Below are 22,171 nucleotides of genomic sequence, written 5' to 3' on the forward strand. Positions count from 1 at the left end.
CGTCGGGCATCAAGGTGGACATAGGAGCCTCGGCAACCAGCGTGACCTGGAAGGCCTTGCCCTTGAATCACTCTGCTCTAGTGGGGGCCAGGAAACCAATCTGGCAACAGTGATCCCTATCAAAGTGTGTCATGAGAATAAGACATGCAGACTTTCAGATAGACCTGGTGGTACCGGCTTGTAAACCTCACTGCTCAGGAGGCTGAGGCAAGAAGATAGTGAGTTCAAGGCAGTCTGGGTGACATAGGGAGACTCTATTCAAAATTAAAAAGAAAATGGTAGTGAAGCCAGAAATGTGGTTGGGTCATCCGAGTGCTTGTCTGGCACACAAGAAGCCCTGGGTCCAGTTCTCAGCACTGCATAAACTGGGCGTGTGGTGCGTTCCAGTAATCCCAACACTTGGGAATTGGGGTAGGATGATCTAAAGTTCTAGGTCATCTCTTAGCAACATAGTGAGTTCAGTGCCAGCCTGAGATACATGAAACCCTATAGTTACCCTATCTTTATTAAGTATTGCTCACATATAATCTTAAAGTATCAGCCAGATGTACAATGGTCTACTGAGTCTTCACAGTCCTGAGTGTTTGTATGCTTTAAGGGTGCTCTTTGTGAGCTATATACATAGTATATAGCTGCTCTTATGTTTTTGCTTTTATGGAATCAGAAGTGTAAATTTCTTCCCAAGTCTAAAACAATAAAGAGATACCGATGTGAAAAGCTGCATTGCCCTCCAACCTTCAAGGGCAATAGTTAGGCCCACTTCTATCATTGTGAGAGAGTTTTCTCTTTTCTAGAGCTTCATGTAAATAGAGTCATGTCATGGGTGGTATCTTATATTAGAAAGTAGTTTTGGAGATCCACCCATGTAATTGGACCCACACAAATGGGTCCAATGACATTGATTTGGGTATTGATTTCTAAATGCCAACTAGAATAGTATCGCCTGCCTTATGTCCCAAGGGGGAAAATGGTCTTTAGGTTCTAATCAGTGTCTTGTCCTTATGCCCAGCCTCCAGCCACACTGAATGGCCCCTTATAGCCCATTGGCCTCACCAAGCCATTGTGTCCTGCTTCCTCCCACCCCAAACATCTTCCCTGCCTTCTAGGGGCCCCTTGTCTTTCAGCTCTCATCTGAGCAGCCTCCCAGACTCCAGTCACACACCCTAGGCAGCCTCAGACTTCATTTCACACATATCTGGCACCAGTCTCTAGATTGCAGGCTCATAGAGAGCAGAGACTGGGACCAGCTATGTGTCTCCAGAACAGGCTAAATAGATGTGGATACGTTATACTGTGTTTCGGCTAAGATTCGTTCAGATACAAACAGATGAAGAGGCCCAGAGTCAAACCCTAGGAGGATCCAGGGGAATCCTGCAGAAGTGGGAGGTGAGAGGGATTACAGGAGCCAGAGGGGTTGAGGACACCACAGGAACACAGCCCACAGACTCAACTAAGCAGGGCTTATAGGGATCACAAAGACTGAACCCACAGGACTTGTATGGGTCTGAGCTAGGTTCTCTGCTTATATGTGTGTAGCTGGTCTTGTGGGACTCCTAACAGTAGGAATACAAGTGTCTCAGGCTCTTTTGCCTGCTCGTGGGATCCTTTTCCTCCTACTGGGTCGCCTCACCCAGCCTTGATATGAGGGTTTGCGCCTAGTCTTCTTGTAACTTGTTCTGCCATGTTCGGTTGATACCCCTGGGAGGCCTGGTTTTTTTTTGAAGGGAAACAGGAGAAATGGATCTGGGGAAAATGGGAAATACCGGCAGGGGTAGGGGGGAAGAGTATAAGGAAGGGAAACTGCAGTTGGGATGAAATATATGAGAAAGAATAAAAGAAAGGGGAAAAATAACAAGTATGCAAGTCAAGCCATTTTAATCCCAGCCCTCGGAGGAGGAGGAAGCAGGAGGATCTCTATGAGTTCAAGGCCAGCATGGTGTGTAGAGCGAGTTCCAGGACAGCCAAGGTTACACAGAGAAACTGAGTCACAAAAAAACAAAACAAACAAAAGGTATGCAGCAGCCAAAGGGATGGCTCAGTAATTAGAACACTGGCTGCACTTGCGGAGGATCTGGGTTTGATTGCCAGCACCCACATGGCAACTATAACATCTTCAGAGATCCAGCACCACCTTCTAGCTCCCATGGGCACCAGAAACGCATGCAGTTTCTCATGAATGCACACAGGCAGAACATTCCTGCACATAAAATACAAATAAGCATTTTAGGTATATACGTGTGTGTGCACGTGCATGTGCGTGCAACTGGAGATTATCTATTATACATTATATTTATATTTAGAGTATATATTATATTATTATATTTGAATAGCATCTAAGAGGTCCTAGATTCAATTATCAGGACCACAAAATAAACATAAAAACACAAATTTAAGAATAACAGTGGAGGGAGACAGTGAGATGACTCACGGAATAAAACTGCTTGCAGACAAGGTTGACCTGAGTTCTATAGCTGGAGTCCATATGGCTCCAAAAGTTGTCTTCTCTGTAAGCAAACCGTGCTGTGTGTGTGCACACGCACACACACCTACACATACACACAAACAAATAGATGATTGTATGTATGTAAAAATTTGTAAATAAGCTACAAATGTATCTCAGGCCATTCGCTGAAGTTGCTAACAGGAACGTGGTGAAAAGAAGTCTAATTTCTGAGCACGGATGAGAATCACAGCCTAGGACTTGCAGCCCAAGAAAAGCTCTGCAGCTCAGGAAGCCATAGGGAAGCAGAGACCAGTCAAGCAAAGTTGCCTAGAAGAGGTGAACATCAAAGGTTTTCAAGAAGGAGCCCGTGTGGAGCCCTGGGTTATATAATCAGGATAATCCACAGAAAGCCTTAAAACATGATCTGTCCAGCTGTGCCAAATGCCGAGTCTCCAAAAGCCACCCTTCCCTCCTCTTTCTCTCCTTGTTCCTTCTTTCCTTATCTTCTCTCACGTCTTCCCTTCCCATCTCCTTCTAAACCTGAGTGCACGGGGAAGGACTGGGGGCTCGTGGCATTGCCTTTCCTCTCTTCTCTGCACCTTCTCCTACACTGGGTGAAACCCATCCCTTGTTCCTTCTTCACCTGGACAACTCATAGAAGCCGTAGTCATGGACAGAGGAGCCAGGGAATAGCCCTAGTGTGGGGTGTTACCAGGCCCCAGACCACCAGAACACTGGAGAGAGTTCAGTCAGAGCTCAGGTTGCATGCAGCAGCCTCCCAGGAGGAGGCACTGAGATGGGACTTGGAAGAGAGGGCTGGAGGCCACAGCTTGGAGAGCTGGTCCAAACAGGAAGCATAGGAGACAGAGGCTGAGAAGCAGGAGAGAACATGGCTGGGGAGGGACCCGTTTCTCATGGAAGAGGACTTAGAGAATCCAATTATTTTTACCTGCTCCTACCCAGGTCTCTGGTCTGACTGAGGGTCTGGAAACAGCCAGGGCTCTCCAGAGGACAGAGGAGGAGACTGGCTGGCAAGCCCTTCTAAGCCTGTAGATCTCTTCAGCTGCAAAGACCCCTGGCAGAGCCTGAGGCAAGGGGAGGCTGACTTTTGTAGCTGATGGCAACCGCAGGAAAAAAAAAAAAAAACCCTAGAGGTCTGCGTCTCCCCTGCCTCAGAGGAAGACTGGAGGTGCCCCTCTGAGCTGGGTCAATGGGAACAGGATTACTTAGCATTCGCGTGACTCGCTTCCTGGTCTTCACTGCTGCCCTGCAGCTCCTATTACATCTGCTGAGCCTCAGAGACATTAAAACATCAGCCTAGAACTCTAAAGGGAAAAGGTGGTAAGATATAGTATTTCAGTATGTAAATCCATCCTTTTCCCATCTTTGATTTAAGGTGGGTGGCCACAGGATTGCCAGTGTGTCGTGTTTGATTGAGATGTCTGTTGAAGGCCATCCAGGGCCCCAGGAATGCAGCTGTTTCCAGAACACAATAATAAAAGAATTCACTTTCCAGAGCCCAGGACCAGGCATCTCCATGTCTTCTGTATTGGCCAGAGTGACCTCCATGTCAGATGCTAAATCTCCCAAAATTTCTTTCAGCTTCTACAAATGGATGGTGGTGTCACCGCTGTGGTGGTTTGAATGAAAATGTGTGCTCCGTTTCTGGGTTGTAGTTAAGTACAGACGTAGTCAAGCTGACAAGAATAGCCCCCACAGCCCAGCGACAGCATTTCCACCATGGGTATCGGCAAATGTTACAAAGAAGGGTCTTGTCACTGAAACCTGTTGCTGTGCTGGATTCAGGACTCACTTTGAATCGCCACAGAACTTGTGTGGGAGGAAAAGGGGCTGTAGTCATTGGAGAACACCCCCAGCCTCACACATCAGAATAACAATTGGCATTCCCTCCTTTCACAGAGCAGCATATATCTGCAAACCAATGTGATTATGACATTTCCATCGTATGTGTGCACAATGTATTCAATCATGTGCAGCCCCCTACCATGCTCTCGTCCCCCTCCTTCCTCCTGATGTTCCTCCTCTTCCCACTTAATCTTACTTCTATTTTCAAGCAGGTTTTTGGTTGGTTGGTTTTTGGTTTGGTTTGGTTTATCCAGGCAAGGTTTCTCTGTATGGTCTTGGCTGTTCTCAAACTCCCTCTGTAGACCAGTCTGACCTCAAACTCAGAGACCCAACTGCCTCTGCCTCCCAAGTTCTGGAATTAAAGTTGTACACCACCACTACCTGGCTGCCTTATTTATTTATTTATTTATTTATTTATTTATTTATTTAAATCTATATCCTACCTATTAGAGAAAATGTGGTATTTATCTTTCTAAGTCTGGTTTCTTTTGTTTAACATGATAGTCTCTTCTAGCAAATGACATAAATTCATTCTTTGCAGCCAAATGAAACTCCATAGTGTGCACACACCACCCTCTTTATCCATTCAGCTGCTGAAGGACAGTTGGGCTGATTCCATGATTCCATACCTGAGTATTGTGCATAGTGCCATCATAACTTGAGTGTGCCGGAGTCCCCATCATCTGCTGGCTTAGATTTCTTTGGGAAAATGCCTAGGGGTGGTATAGGTAAATCCTATGGAAGCTCTATTTTTAGCCTTTTGAGGAACCGTCATACTGATCTCTATAGGGGATGCACTAACCTAACATTCCCACAACCATATAAAAGAGTCGCTTTCCCAGCATCCTCTCTGGATGTTTGGTTTCCTGAAGATAGCCGTTCTGATTAGAGTGAAGTGGAACCTCTAGCTATAACTTGGATTTCTCTGTTGGCTAAAGATGTAGACATTTTCCCCATTATTGGTTAGTCATTTATGCAATTACCTTTGAAAATTGTTCAACAGCTGGAGTCTTTAGGGGCTTATAGAATCACATCCTGAGCATTTTATGTGCCTCTCATATAAAAACCTTGTATAGAACCCAAAATTCACGTAAGCTTCATAACAACCCTCTGTGTCTAAAGTGTGTAGCAGGTAAGGAAATGGGAACCTGGGAATTGGGCATCTTGGCCAAATCAGGCAGGCAGCTGGGAGCTCTAATTTGTAGAGAGGCTTACATTTTCTTCTTTTGTGGTGATTTTAAAGCCACTTGTCAGCACTCAAACTCTAGCTCATTTTGACTTATTTACTTTTTTAGAACTACTTTTTGAACAATTGCCTGGATAAAGATTAAAAAGGAACACCCATATCTGAGACCATAAACTAAGCCGTTCAAATAGAACCTGACTCTGGGGCTGAAACAGTTTAAAGCCTGGCTCTGCTGTTTGCCAGGTGTGCTCTTGAACAAAGAATCCTCCCTCCCTCCCGCCCTTCCTTATTCTCTCTCTCCCTCTCCCTCTCTCTCCTCTTCTTCCTCCCCTCTCTCTCCCTCTGCCTCTCCTTCTCCCTCTCCATCTCTCTCGTCTCTCTCTTTTCCAGACACATGTGTAGAAGGAGCATGTTGTTTTCTCCCTGGGATTAGAATGAGAAAAGAGAAAGGAGGTGATATGTTTGGTGTGGGATCCAGCACACAGTAAAACCTAGTCAAAGGGAGGCCATGATGACCCCACCATAGCCCTGGGTACAAGTCTTCCCAGTGAGGCAGGACCCTGGACATTGATCACAGAACAGAGGGAAAGACCAGGAAAGTAGATACCAGGCTCTCTGGGGGAGTCAGAAGGAATTCTTGAAAAAAGTGATATTTGAACAGGGTCTTTAATTTTTATTAGCATGAAATATGTCATTTTCATAAATAGATATCTTATTTTATTCTTACCCCCCACTACCCTCCCTACCCCCCCTCACACACCTTGCTGGCCTGTTTCTTCCCTCTAAACAGTCCCCACTTCTCTTAAAGGGGAAATTCGTGCTTTCTAGGCAGACAGATACAGGGACTTTTCCAGTAGAGAGGAAGGTGCATTTCCAAGGCTTCGGAGATGGGGTGAGAATCTAAGTAGAGGAAGCATCAGCACCCCCACAGGAGGTGTGATCACACCTTCACATTTGTGATTGCCTGTTTTCTTCTTGCAAATTAAACTGTGTACCTGGGGAGGGGGGAGAAGAATGGAATGTTTTCAAAGTCTTAGAAAGCACAGGTAGACCAGATGAGCTTTGAACCCTCGAGCCCTTCAGTTGTCTTTAGCCTGACACACCATTTCTAATCACAGAGGTCCATCCAGCTGTGTGGATTGGTCGCACTGCCCAATGATCCCAGCTGGACTCAGATTCCACCAACAGGTGGCTCAGCTTGGTCCACTCTCCACACCTGGTCAGCAGCCTTTACCCAGCCTCTCTGGACCACAGCTTGAATTCCCTGATGTTGTGAGTGTCCTCTGTTGAGCCATTGCCACTCTGCCACGGCCTCTTTTAACCTTGACAGCTGCAAAGTTGAAACCTGGGGGATAGGCCCATTCATTAAACATCTTTTTTTTGGGGGGGGGGTGTTGTTGTCGTTTTATACCTTTCATTTCCATTACAGGCTATGAATATTCAGCTCCTATCACCCTGTGACTAGAGCCAAGAATTAGTAGGTTCTGGTCTGTGAGTGCATCCGTCTATGCACGGGTGGAGCATGGTCACCATTATCACACACTCCTCACACTGCCTCCCAAGGCCGGCTTATGCTTCCTGGGAAACCAGTGGTCATATCCACCAATACTTCTGCTCCCACAAAGGAGTCCAGGGAACCTCCCTAGGGGTGAGGTGCAGGAACCTCTCTCTAGCTCCTTCATTGGCTAGCGCTATGAACCCAAAAGAACACAGTACCTCCAAGTGTGAGCATCTTCATCTATAAAATAAGAATCATCCCATGCGTCCCCATCTCTCTGTGGAAGGGGCTTGCTTGCTTGCTTCTTTTGGGGGGGGGGTATTTATTTGTTTGTATGTCCTCATCAAAGTTTCCCCTCCCTCCCTTCTTCCCAGTCCCTTAGCCCACCCTGTCCACTCCTCCTTCGCTGTTCTCTTCAGATACAAGCAGGCCTCCCTTGGGTATCAGCCAGCCATGGCATTTCAAGTCACATTGAGAGTAGGCACCTCCTCTTCTATTAAGGCTGGATGAGGCAATCTGGTAGAAGGAATGGGTCCTTAAAGGAGGCAACAGTCAGAGACAGCCCCTGCTCTCACTGTGAATCTAACACGAACACCAAGTTACACAACTATAACATATACGTCAAGGGCTTAGGTCAATCCCAGGAAGGCTCACTGGTTGTTGTTGGTTCAGTCTCCGTGAGCCCCCATGAGTCCAGGTTAGTTGGTTCGGTGGTGTCCTTGACCCCTCTGGCTCCTGCAATTCTCTCTCCCACATTTCCTCACGATTCCCCAAGTCCCACCTAATGTTTGGCTGTGGGTCTCTGCATCTGTTTCCATCAGTTGCTGGGTGAAGCCTCTCTGATGACAGTTGGGCTAGGCACAAATCTATGAGTATAGCAGAATACCATTAGGAATCATTACATTGACTTTCTCTTCTTTTCATTTGTGTTCGGCTCTATCCTTGATCTCTAGGGTATCCCATCTCTTGGTCCCGACCCTCAAGGGTGAGCTCCCTCTCCAGCTGTGCCAGTCATGACTTAGTCACTCGCACAGTTTCTGTGCCACCATTACCCCAGCATACCTTGTAGGCAGGACGAATTGTAGGTCACAGGGTTTGTGGCTGAGTTGGTATCCCGGTCCCTCCCCTGGAGGTCTTGCCTGGTTATAGGAGATGACTTGTTCAGGCTCCATATCCCCTTAACGAGGGCCATCCTCATGGATTCATGGGAGTTTCCACTGCTTCCGGTTTCTAGCTCATCCCAGAGATGCTCCCCCCTCCAAGATTCCAGTTGTCTTTCCCGGTACTCTCTCCATCCATTCGCCCCCCACCTGTGGAAAGGCTTTCTTACAGAGCATCCAGCGCCTGCTAGAATGTGTCCTCTTCCTGTCTCTGCATGTGGTTGATACCCAGGGCTGGAACATGGGAGCGAAAAGTTCGGAATGTGGGTAATGGGGACAGATCCGTAACTGTGTATGATCCTGGGCAAGTCACTTCACTTGGCAGAATCTCTATTTTCTTTTCTGGAAAAGTAAAGTAACAGTGTATTCCTGCTAGGCCAAATGCCTCATGCCATGCTTAACAAAGGGCCTGAAACTGTGCCGTTGCCGCCATTCCCTCTCAGGGCATGGAGAGGGGAAGAGCAGTACTGATTCTGCCTGCTTCCCTCCCCTCTCTGGGCAACGCCTCCTGATTTTCATCCTCATCAGCCGTGAGAAACAGAGGATCTAGATTTTAAAGATCGGGAGTAGCTCAGGGAAGGAGAGGCTAGTATCCCCAAATCCTGAGCTGGGTCCCAGGGAGGCTATGGACCCTCACGCTAAAGATGGAATCAGGACAAGATGGCTTAGCCACATCCATGAGCCTCTGGTGTCTCTTCATGTCGCTTGCACAGTTGGCCCCTGCTTCCTAGTCCTTGCATGGTGGCCAAGGCCAGCAGAGAACCTCTGTGTGTCCACTGTTCCTATCTAACAAAGTAGGGGTTTGGGTGTCTCTCTGCAGCCCCCGAGCCTCAGATCACTATGGAAGCAAGAAGATAAGAGTTCAGCCTGAGCCACCTGGCCAAACCATAGCCAACAGCAGGCTTAACAGTACTCCCTCCATTGTCTCCAAGGATGGGCATAGTCCTTGGATATCTCATTTGTCCTGAAGCTAAACCAGGCAGCTAGTCAACATTTGGGGTTTTGAGACCTTAGAAGCATGCCCTGGCCCTTTCCATGAGGTAGCATTGTCTACACACTTGCCTTCACTACTGCTCTCATGTTCCCCCTCCGTCGTATCTTTGTTGGTCACCTACACGGTTTCTGGGCATCTGCTATTTTACTAGGTTATGTGATAGCCCCCGGGGAACTAAAAAGTAAACTAGAACTTAGGAGTCAGTGAGGCTTAGCAAGCAAGGGCACTTGCTACCAAGCCCGATGACCTGAGTTTGATCCCTGGAACCCACATGGTAGAAGGAGAGAACACTCTCTCAGTGCACGTGCAGACATGCATACACAGGGTTGAGAGTGGCCGTGTCACCTTGCTTGGTATGAAGACAGCTCTCCACATCCTCACCACCCACACCTCTTCCTTGTCCAGAAGATCCCATCTAGAGGGGATCCATCTTCCTCAAGACACAAAACCATAAAGGACAGCTTCTCAGAGAACATGGCTTTGGGACTCTACAGCCGAATCTTCAAGGTTCCTAGGACGTGTCTGTCATGTTTCCCTGTAAGCGAGTGTAAGGAGAAGGAAAATGAGGAGGAAGTCGGCACCAGTGCGCATCTCAGCCCATCATCCCGTCCCACGCCTCCCTCCCTTTCCACGCTTGTCTTGTCAGGCTGGTGTTCTTTCCTTCATGAATGTTCCCCGCTTTCTCTCAACTCCACGTGACCTCCTCTGCTTGGACACCACTCCCATCCCACAGCCACTCCCACTCACCCGTCAATCTTATGACTCCTCTACCTTGTTTGGGGCCTTGATGGTACACCAGGGAACCCTGAACGTTTCCTACCAGACACTGACGTGGGCCTGGCTTCTTTCCTACCTGTATCCTGCAACAGAGGCTTGTGTTTGCTGTGTTTGCATGCTTTACACACAGTAGCTGTTTGAAGTAAATACACTTTAAAGAAATGGATGGGCCAGTCCTTATGTTAGACTCAAAAGAGAGAAACCCAAGTTGCCAAGCCCGTTAGCTGAGCGTGTCCAGCTCCTTCCATCCTCCCTTCCTTGGGTCTCAGGTAGTCCCGTGCTCCACAATGCCACCCACAGAATGGAATGAAAGGGAAGTCGTTCATCTGAGTACACCTCAGCCAGAGAACACTCAGGCCCCTTCTTCGGGATCCAGTGCTCTCCCAAGTTTGTGGTCTGCTCAGACGAGGGCACAGATGGCTGGACAGTGGACAGATGGGCCAGGAGGGTAGGCAGCTTGCTGGGATGGAAATAGTATGAACTAGGCATTGGGAGTCCTGGGTGCAGAGCCTGTCTGTTCCCTGAGTTTGCTGCACACGTCATTCTGGGCTCTTTGGCTGGCAACAACAGAAACACTTAGTAACCCAGGTGGCAAAAATACTTATTAGAAGCCTTGGAACATGACACAGGCCGTGATGGGCTCCTTCCTGTGACAAGGGGCAGACAGATGAGAGGGTTGGTAGCGCCTAACAAGATTTCAGGATTTGGTGAACTACCTGCAAACAATTGTTCCCACCCTGTGTGACCTGAGTTACTTCTCTGTGCCTCAGTTTCTCCATCTGGCTATTCTGAAGCTGGCCTCTTTCTCTTTACATAGACAGTTTCCTTTTTCCTGAGAGAAATTCCTGGCCCTGGCCCCAGATGGCACTTTTTCCTACCCGGATACCTTGGGAATGAAGTCTGAGGGAGCTAGGTGAGTGATGCTGTTTTAATAAATAACTAAATAAATAAACAGTAGATTTTAGGCTATGCAGACTTTATGACCAGATGCCACCTGCTGAATCCAATGCCCCTTCCTTCCATCTGTGTTGCTAACCTCCACCTCCCCTCTGCTGCAGACCTCCCAAGCCCATTGGGAGGCCGTGCAGCCAAGTGCAAGAAAGGCACCCCACCCAAGAGGCAGAGCTCATAACTTATGGTAGATGTTTTTGCTCTAGTGCCTCTGCTGACACTAAAGCCTCACCTCCCTTCCCATTCCTCTGCCCAGCCTATTTCCAGTTGGTGCCCCAAGTGTAGCACTTGTACTGGCCAAGTCCTTACTCTGGCAACCAATCACCTACTAGAAACATCCTTTCCGAAGTAGCTCACGCCTTCTTTTTGGAGGACACTTCCTCCTCCCACAGACTTGGGGGGAACTCTGCCCCATATACAGAAATCAGTTAAAGGACATGCCAGAGCACAATCACGTTGGCATCTCCAACTCTTCATTCAGATGAGAAGGGCCCTGGCTTGCTCGGCATTGTATTGCTGGGACTGTCATAAGCCTTGCTCACAGGAGTGCTTGGCAAATGCAAGTTGAACACACCCATCATCTCTGAGGCTCTGTGCATCTCAGAGCAGCAGTGGGAAGCCATTGAGTGAGTTGCTGCCTGTTGACACGGGAGACATTAGCCAATGTTTCCCAGGTGATAGGGATGGAGGAGGAGAGGGTTGCCCACAGCAATCCATTCCAAGCTGCTATTTCTGCTCCTGGTGGGCAAAGAGAAAGGCAATACCCAGAGACAGGGCTTCTTTTGTGCTGTGTGAATGGACCATCCCCCCCCCCCCGCCGCCTCTCTCTCTCTCTCTCTCTCTCTCTCTCTCTCTCTCTCTCTCTCTCTCTCTCTCTCTCCCCCCCCCCCCCCCCCCCCCCCACACCTGACACCGCCTAGACACACAGCTCTGAGATGGAGTAGGGTGAGGGCTGGAGTCCACCACAGGTCACAACCACACCGTGCTCCATTTTCCTCCATGGTGTTGAGGTGCTACTCTCTGTGCTCTTCTGATTATGAAATTAGTCATTTTCTAGGAAGCTTATTTATAGCGTCCACTGCACACACACAGTGCTGAGCTATTCTGCACGTGGCTGGGGTGTGAAAGCAGGTATGAGTCATATGCGGGTCTCCTTCCAGATGCCTTGGTTACCTTTCTGCCCCATCATGGGCCACTGTCTTGGGGCATCCTTCATCCAGGGGAGCTCTTATAGTAAAAACAAGCTCAGGACTGAGAGTGTTCTCAAACCCAAACCCTATGGCCCCCACTTTTGCATTCACCCTGCTTCAGTGCCCTCCTCTGAAATGAAAGGTCTTCGAGATCCATGATTCCCTGCCAGCTGTTGAGGACGGTTCCAGGTGGCTTAACAAAGACCCACCCATAAAGTGGCTCAGATTATGGCTGCTTATGGTAGCTGATGTTTTCTGAAGCACATTGCAGCGCCGCTATCTTTTTCTACAGTTCTTTGTCTATGGAACCTCCTCCTATAAGCCAGGCACTGAGCTGGGCTTTGAAGATGCAAGCTAAGTAAAAGGAAAAGTCATTGCCCTTTTGCAGCCTGTATCCTAATGGCTGGCGATGATGTTGATCCAGCAAGCATCAATTAAAATAGACTTCCTAACTGTGCCGAGTGCTGAATAAAAAAAATCCCAGCAAGTAGAGACGAATGCACAACCCAGGCCGAGCAATGTGAATGCAGAGGTGTGTGCAGGAATGAGCCCATCCAAAGCACCCCGAGTCGCAGTCAAGGGCAGGAAAGACAGAAGGCAATGCTGAAGGAGAAATAATCTACTTAGCTGAATTTCAGCATGTTTGTCTTTGGTCTTAGTGAAACGGGATGCTATGGGAGTATTTTTCCGAGGGAGGTTAAGTGGTGAATTAGAAGAGCTGGTGCTAGCTCAAGGCGGTCCCATCCTGTGCGCAGATTGGGAACCTCACAGCCGTGTAAGTGATAGACTTTGGCACTATGTTGGGGAGTGCTGTGAGGGCCGGACTGAATGGATGCCCAAGACCATTAGGTAAAGACCACACTTGCAAGCAGGGATGCCTTGAAGGAAGTGTCCCTCTGTCTCTGAGTCATCTGGTCTCTAGACTCAGGATTCTCAGAGATGCTGACAGTTAGAGTGTGTGTGTGTGGGGGGGGGGGGATAAAACAAGACAGTGCAAGTTGAGAGTGAAAGACACCAGCGTGGGAAGAGCCAGCCCTATCCTGGCCTGTTTGCCCTTATTATTGAATTCTGTAATGTTTCTAAAAGAGGCTGTAGAATGGATGAGAGGCCACACTGCAGGGCTGGTGGGCAGAGAGGCTGCTGACCTTTGAGACTGCTTGGAGTTTGTGCTAGTGAGTCTGCGTTGAAGGTTATGCAGCTGCCAGTTCTCCTGGTTAAACTAAGATATGGGACCTAGTGAGAAACCCCTGACTATCTCACAGTCTTAATGGATGTGCTCTCCATCAAGAGAGCCAGCACAGGAAGGACTAAGAAACTCTGAGGCTACTGTCCCCTGCAATCCTTCTCTCGGGGCATGGCCACAGCCATGACTCAACCACAGAAGCACAGATCCCAGACTCCCAGAATGCATAGTAAACAAGAAGGATGATTCTCCGATAGACACAGCCTGACTTGTGTGGTCCAGCCCTGATCCAGCCCACAACTGCCAAGAGTCGGGCATGAAATGGAGCCAGAAACATTGGGGACACACAGCTGCATTGCCAGAGCAGGGGATTCTGTAAGTGCCATGGTGTTCTGCCCTCCAGATTTGCTGAGTCTGAAGACACCTTCTGTAATCTAATTGATTTCCAGCAAGCTTTTTCCAGATCACTGTGTGAAGAAAGAAAATTAGACCCTAGGGCAGTCTACTGGGGACCCTGATGGGCTAGAAATAGGGTTTTCTGGGGGCTGGATAGATGGCTGGGTGGTTCAGAGCACTTGTTCTTGCAGAGAACCGGGCTTCAATTCTCAGCACCCACATAGTGACTCATGGAACGTCCTCTCTTTATGCACACCATGGCACAAACATGCACACATCTACACCACTATCGTCATCACTGCCGTCATCACCACTAACAAAGGAATTAGACGCAGAACAGCACAGTAAAGGTATTGAGTTTAGAGTTCTCCAGTGTAACTTCAATCCCAGCTTCACTCTGATGAGACCTTGGACAAGTCCCATAAACCTCCTGAGCCTTGTTTGATGAGATCATGGTGAGGACTCTGTTTTCAGAGTCCCTAAAAGGTGAGCCAGTCTGGTGGTGACGGCGGTGGCGATGGTGGTGGCGGTGGCGGTGGTGATGATGACGAAACCCTGCCTCTCCTCTGCAGCTTGATGCCATAAGAGGCTTCTCGTCCTCCCCTTTGGTTCCCTGATGAGGTGGAGGTAATCAAAAGAGTACCGAGGGAGGCAGCTTTTCTTCTTCACTGGAGGCTGGGACTCTTGATCCTGGAGCACCAGTATCCTCTGACAACAATTTCTCTCCCACTGCAGGAGTGAGAGAGAGAACCAGGCTGCTGATGACTCCACGGGAGGGGCCCTGGACATGTGCTGTGGTGAGAGGCTGTCGGGTAAGTCTCAGCACCCCTGTGACCCAGGAACTCAGACTGGAGAAAGAGGGTACCAGCTGACACAGAATCAGAAGTCTGGTTGCCTGTGACGTTGCTGTTCTAAGGTCTCTGTATAGATGGGGCTTTGTTTCTCAAACCCTCAGTGTCTTTCTGTCCTAGGGTCATTTAGGGAAGTTCTGTGTCCTCTGAGAGTAAGAACAGACATCTGAAGGTGTGCTCAGAGGGAGAGAGGAAGAAGAAAGTTGGCAAGGGAACTTAGCGTGGAGAGAGAGCAGCTGACCAGTGTCAGCGCAGGCCTCGGGAGCAATGGAAGAAATCTAAACCAGGTGATAGGGTCTGAGCTGAGGGTGGCCAAACAGCCTGCAGAGCTGCCTGTCAGTCCTGCAGAGAAGCCTGGCTGGGAGTCAGAACCTGAAGCTGGAGTCCAGGTGCCCACAGATGTGGGAGTCTGCCTGCCTGCACCCCTGCCATGGCTGTCACCATGGAGACGGCCAGGGCAGTGTGCCCACAGAGTGGCAGCATGGCCCACCAGTTGGAGACCATATTCCTGGTCAAAATAAATGGCATTAAAAGGAATAGAGTGGAAAAGACAGTAAAAAGGGGTTCTATTTTCTTTTTATATGTTTTAATTATTTTTTCTTACAACAATATTGTCTGTTGTGGCAATATTACAAAATAAAGGCAAGTGAAACATTTGGAAATTTGCCATACCTTTGTGTGCCTACATTTTCATATCCTCCACCCAAATGTTTGAAAATAGCCTTTTGAATTCGAACTTGGAAACCTCAAACTTGTGGCGTCTGAGAAACCTCGCGTTCGTTCTAGGTAAGACGCTTAAAAATGCAATCTCCGTGTGACATTTACGGTTGACATTGAAAACAAATAGATGCGACTTGGAAGCAGTGGCTTCAAAATAAGCAATTACAGGATCCACTGCCCACCCTTCTTATCTCCCTGGCTCCCCCAGCAGCCTGAGCCCTTGGCGCAGTTCTCCCCTCATCCAGCAGGGGCACCATTGCACACCATGAGCCCCTGTTTTTGTTGGTGGGGAATGGATGCTATGCATAGAAGGCATCATGGCAAGGACTGGGGGGAGCTAGTTGGAAAGAAAGAATTCTCCGAAGGTTATGAAAGCTGAGTGTCTGGAGGGCCACCGTATGCTTGGGGACAGCAGATCTGTTCTGCATATTTTTAGGAGTATGATGTAAGCCCAACACAGAGACATAAAGAAGATCTGGGCCCACGAGATGAAGAACTTACTTTCTGACTCTCACAATGGTCCAGTCATAGAGCTGATGATTCCAGAGGAGGGAAATGAGTGTTCCATCACTGGAGGCATTCAACTATTGGAAGACAAGCAATGGAGAGGAAATTTCCACAGTGGGTGGGAGGTCTCAGTGACGTCAAAGTTCCTTTCAACTATTAAACACTTCTGTGATTCAGATATGAGTCATAGGATTCAGAGATGACTCTCCAACCAGAGATGGCCCCACTGGCCAGAAAATACCCACAGAAAGTAGGATATACTGTATAGGAACCCAGGGAGGAGCATGCTGGGGAGAAAAGAGCATGGGACTTGGTATTTGAGTCTGACTAGGCTATTTCCAGCCTCTGTGTTTATGGGCGAGTCATTTAACCCTGCTGGACCTGCCACCAGCCCTTCCTCTGAAAATGGAAATAACAGCAACATGAATATGACTATGGATCTTCACAAGAAGAAACGTAACCACTCATTTGTTCACCAAGTCCATTTATTGAGTACCTACCGTGTCTCGGATACTATACAGGGTGCTGGGGCTATGCAGGGAGATGAAACACAGTCCCTGCCTTAATGAAGGTTCACAACAAGCTCTGTGCTGAGCCAATTCTGGAAAATGGGACAGAGCCACAGCAGAGAGGTTACAGTAGGAAGCACGATGTGTTTAATTCTGTCTCCTCCCCTAGAGCCGGCAAACAATGTCGAATGGAAGAGGAGATTAGTCATCTCCGTTGAAGCTGGCACCTTGCCTGCCTTATGCAATACTCAGGAAGTTGGTATCATTTACTGCCTCCATCTTACAGATGACAGGACCAAGGCCCAGGGAAGTTGGGCTTCCTTCCCAAATTCTCTTAGCTAGATGATGTTTGGCAAGGGAAGGCCCAGTCAGCTAGCCATTCCTGAGTTTGTGTCCTCACCACTACCCTGTTCTTACCTCCATCGTCTCTGGAGAGTCCGTGTTGTCTGCAGAGGGGAAAAGAGTGAAGGGTGTTTGTCCCCAGAGAGGAGTACGGCAGTGTCACTGTGTCTGTCTCCTTCTATGTCCTACTTCTTCTAGAAAGCCCTGTCTGCCAAGGGCCAGGAAGTATATGCCTGCTAGACACCCATGCTGCCGGGCAGATATGGTATTGTAATAATTATTCATCTGTTTAGGACATGCGCTCTTTAAGGCAAGCCCCTGTCTGCCTCACTTCTGTGTCCTCCTTGCCCACCATTTATTGAGCCATGTCTTCATCTGTTCCCCATTAACTGAGCTCCTGCATGTGGCTGGCACTGCAGTAGATTCAGGAGCTTTACTAGCTGAGAGAGTGCCTACCCCACAGGACTGTATGAAGAGTGGGTTTCAAGCCTGGAGAGATGGCTCACCTTGTAAAAGCACAGAGCATCCAGGTTCAGTTCTCAGCACCCATAAATTATCTATAACTCCAGTTGCTCCATGAATATTGCATGCATGGAGTGCATAAACTTATATGCAAACAAGCGCCCATGCACATTAAATAAATTAATTTAAAGAAGAAAAAAAGTAGGGCCCCAGGTCTTAGACCTGACTCAGTCGCTAATCAGTGAGATGCTCATTTTCCCTCCCTGGACCGCTATCTATAAAGTGTCATGATTAATCTTTAATAGAGAGCTGGGAGACTAGCCTGACACACAGTGGTGCTACGTAAATGTTCACTGTAAAGGGAAGACAGGCAACAAACAAGGAGAGGGGGCGTCATGGGGCAAACAGTGGGGAAGACTATAGAAGAAGATGAAAACTAAGCCGAGGGGCGTGGGGAAGGACTGGAAGGGAGTTTAGCATTGTGACTGTGTGGACCTGAGCCCAGTGTGGAGCAGATTGCCACAAAGGCTGGTCATCCAGATCTGCTGACTTAAATGGAAACGTGGACATAAAACAAATGGAGGTATAGAGGCCAAGAGCACAGGGGTGCTGGGCCTCTAGAAGAGCCCATAGACACTGTGAGCAATCGCATAGAGATAAGAATGGTATAAGAATACAGCCCTCAGTAGTTTCTCTCCCTCCCTGCTGCCTTCCCTGCTGGGCAAGACACAGGCAGAGCGAGGGCCAGCCATGCCAGGATGACTCATTCATTCCCACACAAACTTCAGAGTAGCGTGACACGGATAACACTCAGAGCCTCGGTCACCCAGACCCGAGCTAGCATCAGCCAGGTCATACAGACCTCTTAGATAATACTTCCTGAAGTGAAGATGTCTTTAGACATCGCCAGCAACCCAGGAAGCCCACAGCTGCCTTCAGAGCGGGTAGGCTGCTCACACCCTCCAGGGTCCTCCCACGTTTGCTCACACGCTTGTGTTTGTTCTCATTTGACACAGCCGCATGCTCACATACACACATGCACAGGCCCACACAGTCACCCAAGCACGTGGCCTGCCTCAGACTCACAGGGCCCTGTGGGGGTAGACACACACCTTCAGAGGACACACACCTGCATATCTTCTTCCTCTTGCACGCTCAGCTCGCTCAGTTCTGCAGCTCCACCAGCCTTCATGCACCATACAAGCTCCCTGGCAACTAAAAGACACACTAGCTCTCTTACTCTCTTTGGGTCTCCCCTGGGACTGCACCCTGATCCCATGAGCATGCACAAAGATCAGAAGACACACTCCCTCCTTCTGCATCCCCTGTCCTTTCCTTGGCACTTAGTCCCTCTTGGTTTTGGAAACCAGTGGTAGGCACTTGGCGTAGACCTGGCTGCCTTCACCACTCCATGCATGCACAGACTTCTTTCCTTTCCCCTCGTGCACACATTCCTTGGCACACGGTCACTTTGTTCTCTTTCACTCCCCTTGCATGCTCACTTTACTTGCTTTGCAGTCATCCAAACACATGAGTACATTCAAACCCACACCCCCTGCTCTTTAGTGTGTAGGTGTTCACATTTGCATGAAAGCAAACAATGCTACGGATGCTGGGGCCTCTGTTCCTTCCCCCAGCTAGCATTGGTATGTGTGTAGCCTCAAATCCAGTAGCTTCCTTGGAGTACATGGGAGGTAGAGGATATTACGGCCAGTGATGACCAGGTTGTGCAACAGAGTGACATCATTAAGTCTTGCTTTCTGTGTCTCTAATGAGCAGACTTAGGTTGCCTCCTAAGATTTGTAGGAACTGAGGCCAGATCACAAGTATGGGGTAATGCTCTTGTACACTATAAAGATTTGTCATTCATATTGGTTTAATAGATGCTGATTGGCCAGTAGTCAGGCAGGAAGTATAGGCCGGGCAACCAGACTAGGAGAATTGTGGGAAGAGGAAAGGCAGAGAGTCCGTTGCAAGTCAAATACGGAGGAAGCAAGATGAGAATGCCTTACTGAGGAAAGGTACCAAACCACATGGCTAAACATAGATGAGAATTATAGATGAATTTAAGTTGTAGGAGCTAGTTAGCAGTAAACCTGAGTAAGAGGCTAAGCATTTTATAATTAATATAAGCCTCTGTTTATTTCGGATTGAATGGTTGTGGGACTGGGTGGGACAGAAACTTCTGATTACACAAGTGAGGCCTCTAATGATATACCACCTCCTGTGGAACCTTGTACTGCAAAGACCCTTGTGTGTATGCATGTGGGCACATCACTCTGTATAAGCAATCATGGTCCACAGTTCCCCCCAATCAGTATGTAGCCTCAGAAAGAAGCTCCTGAAGGAAAAACCTTGCAAGCATCAGGTTATGATGAAAGCAAATTCTGAAGTCCTCATTATTAGAGTAACACTTGAGAAGAGGACATGAACACTAGGTAGGTGCATGGGTACCTCTCCTGGGCATTGTGAATTATTTCCCTATGAGAATGGCATGGCCAAGTGAGAGGAAATGCAAGCCCCATGTCTAAGAATGCCATTGCTCTTGAGACCTGGGTACTCCAGAGGCCCTTTATATATGACTAGAGTCATGGTAGTCCTGGATACCCTGAGGGTTAAGTGTGTGACATTCACCTGGGTTCATACAAGGTTTCAAGTATACACTGTAGGCCTAAAACTGGTCTTTTTGGTAAGAACAGAGATGACTTCTTGGGCTGGTGGCTACAAACCCTACTCCATCTTTTATCTTGGTATCTTGAAGGTGGGCTTTAGTCCAGCTCTAAATACAGTGTTCTGTGTGTCTGCTCACCAGTGTTCAGTGGGTTCTCCCAAGCCAGGGATTAGGACTCAGTCTCAACAAGAAGCAATTGCTTACCTGGGTGCTACTTTATAGAGTAAAGGAGGTGGAGGCCTGTACTAATGAAGGCTTGATTATCCTCACCTCCAGTGACCCCATCTGACCAGCAGAAGGGCCATAGTTTTCGCTGTATTCCCATCATGCCTCTGAAGAGACTTTGTGCTAGAAGCCGATGGACTGTTGAAAATGCCCTTTGACCAACTCAAATTTATGGAGCATCTACTCAATCCCAACATGTCCCAGATTAGTGGTATAGTGCTGAGCAGAGCAGATGTATACGCCTCTCCTCTCAGAGAACACAGGAAACCAGGGAAGGCTTATGTGCAGGCCTAGAGACAAGAACCGAGAAAGGCTCCCTGACCCCGTGCTAGAGGATGAGTAGGTCCCTACTCAAGTCTCCAGGGGCCTCTATCAAACACTGTAAGAAGATAGGTAACCTCAGAAGGAGATTTAACTTCCATCTGCTAAACCCTGTCCTTACTGAGCATCCAAGTCCGGTGCCCGGTACTGGTTCTAACTGTCCTGGGAGCAGGTGCAGGAACCCTAGTGGGCAACCAGAGAAAAGGCAGACTAAATGTGGCATATGGCTGAGGTGTTGCTGATGCCTGTCCACAAGCAGAGCACACATTCTGCATGTCTTTCTCTTTCTGTGGTACAGGGATAGAACTCGTGGCCAATGTGCACACTGGGTCAGCACTGAGCTATACATGGAGCCGCCATTGTATAGGTTCTTATTTCTTTACCAGACTGGTGCTCCTATTTTCTTTTCTTTTTTATACATTTTTTATTGATATTTATTGAGCTCTACATTTTTCTCTGCTCCCTTCCCTGCCTCTCCTTTCCCCACTTCAATCCTCCCCCAAGGTCCCCATGCTCCCAATTTACTCAGGAGATCTTGCCTGTTTCTACTTTCTACTTCCAATGTAGATTAGATCGGTATAAGTCTCTCTTAGTGTCCTCATTGTTGTCTAAGTTCTCTGGGATTGTGGTTTGTAGGCTGGCTTTCTTTGCTTTATGTTTAAAAACCACCTATGAGTGAGTGCATGTGATAATTGTCTTTCTGTGTCTGGGTTACCTCACTCAAAATAATCTGTTCTAGCTCCATCCATTTTTCTGCAAAATTCAAGCTGTCATTATTTTTTCCTGCTGTGTAGTACTCCATTGTGTAAATGTACCACAGTTTTTTATCCATTCTTAGATCAAAGGGCATTTAGGTTGTTTCCAAGTTCTGGCTATGACAAACAATGCTGCTATGATCATAGTTGAGCACATGCCGTTGTGGCACAATTGAGCATCCTTTGGATATACACCCAAAAGTGGTCTTGAGTAGGTTGTTTCCTAATTTTCTGAGAAATGCTCCTGTTTTCATTTAGGATTATTCACGCATTTAGAGATGTTTACACTGACTGATAATTCGAGTCTTTAGACCATTATAGAGAAACAAAACACTGTTAGGAGGTGCTAAGATACTAATAGAGTAACATTTTGTGGAGAGGCCCTGGCCAGGTATCCGCTAGTCAACAATGGTAGAGTTTAACTAGTCTCTGACACCAAGACAGAAATGCAAGCCGAAACCCGTGTCGCTGGGCCTAGAAGTGCTTAGGGGAGGTAGACAGACCTGGGTTTATGTTTTAGCTCTGCCACCAACTGGCACTATGGCCTTAGGTGAATCATCTGTTTTGACCTCAAAATTCTATTCTCTAAACTGTAGATGGTGGTGTAAGATCTTCACAGAGGCCATGATAATGAGTTAATAGACTGAAAGTTTTATTGCACAGCATTCAAGCAATGGTAGCTGACAATGATTGTGGTCATTCCAGAGTACGGAGCATAAACAGAAAAATTCTTGCATTTTTTGAGCCTACTTCAAGGCTCGGGTGTCAAGTTCTGGCCAGTCCTTCAGCAATATAGCTATAGGTCTACCATAACTCTCCACTACAGGCCTGGGATCTCACAGAGCCAACCGAGCCTCTGGAGAGGAACACTGTCTGCTTGTAAAGTCAGGTAGGAAAGGGGCCAGCACTGGTGGGAAAAGAATCTCTGTCTGTTTCCCTTCACTGAGGTGGACACAGCTGTGATACTGTAGGAAGGTACCTGGACGTGCAGGGACCCTGAAAAGAGAGTCTCTGCAGCAGCTGTCCCCACAGTGGTTGACGCCAAAGGCCATTGAGATAGATGAGAATTCATCACATTCCTAGACATGTGGCAACAGACACTCTCCTTTTCCTTTGCTTTGTCCAGTCTGCTTGGTCAGCTTTATTTACGTCCTCATGAACAGT

General features: G+C 48.0%; 1 protein-coding gene across 1 annotated transcript in view; it reads left to right on the plus strand.

Annotated features, from left to right (window-relative positions):
- The window catches only part of Ptpn5 (protein tyrosine phosphatase non-receptor type 5), a 71,703-nt gene that overhangs the window by 5,940 nt on the left and 43,592 nt on the right, over window positions 1–22,171 (plus strand). The window contains exon 2 of the mRNA XM_050130826.1: window positions 10,742–10,837. Coding sequence (XP_049986783.1) covers window positions 10,818–10,837 — 20 coding nt within the window. The 5' untranslated portion in view covers window positions 10,742–10,817. The remainder of the gene's footprint in view (window positions 1–10,741; window positions 10,838–22,171) is intronic.

Source organism: Alexandromys fortis, unplaced genomic scaffold (genome assembly GCF_014885135.2).
Source record: "Alexandromys fortis isolate MF-2015 unplaced genomic scaffold, M_Fortis_MF-2015_v1.1 scaffold_359, whole genome shotgun sequence".
Taxonomy (NCBI): Eukaryota; Metazoa; Chordata; class Mammalia; order Rodentia; family Cricetidae; genus Alexandromys; species Alexandromys fortis.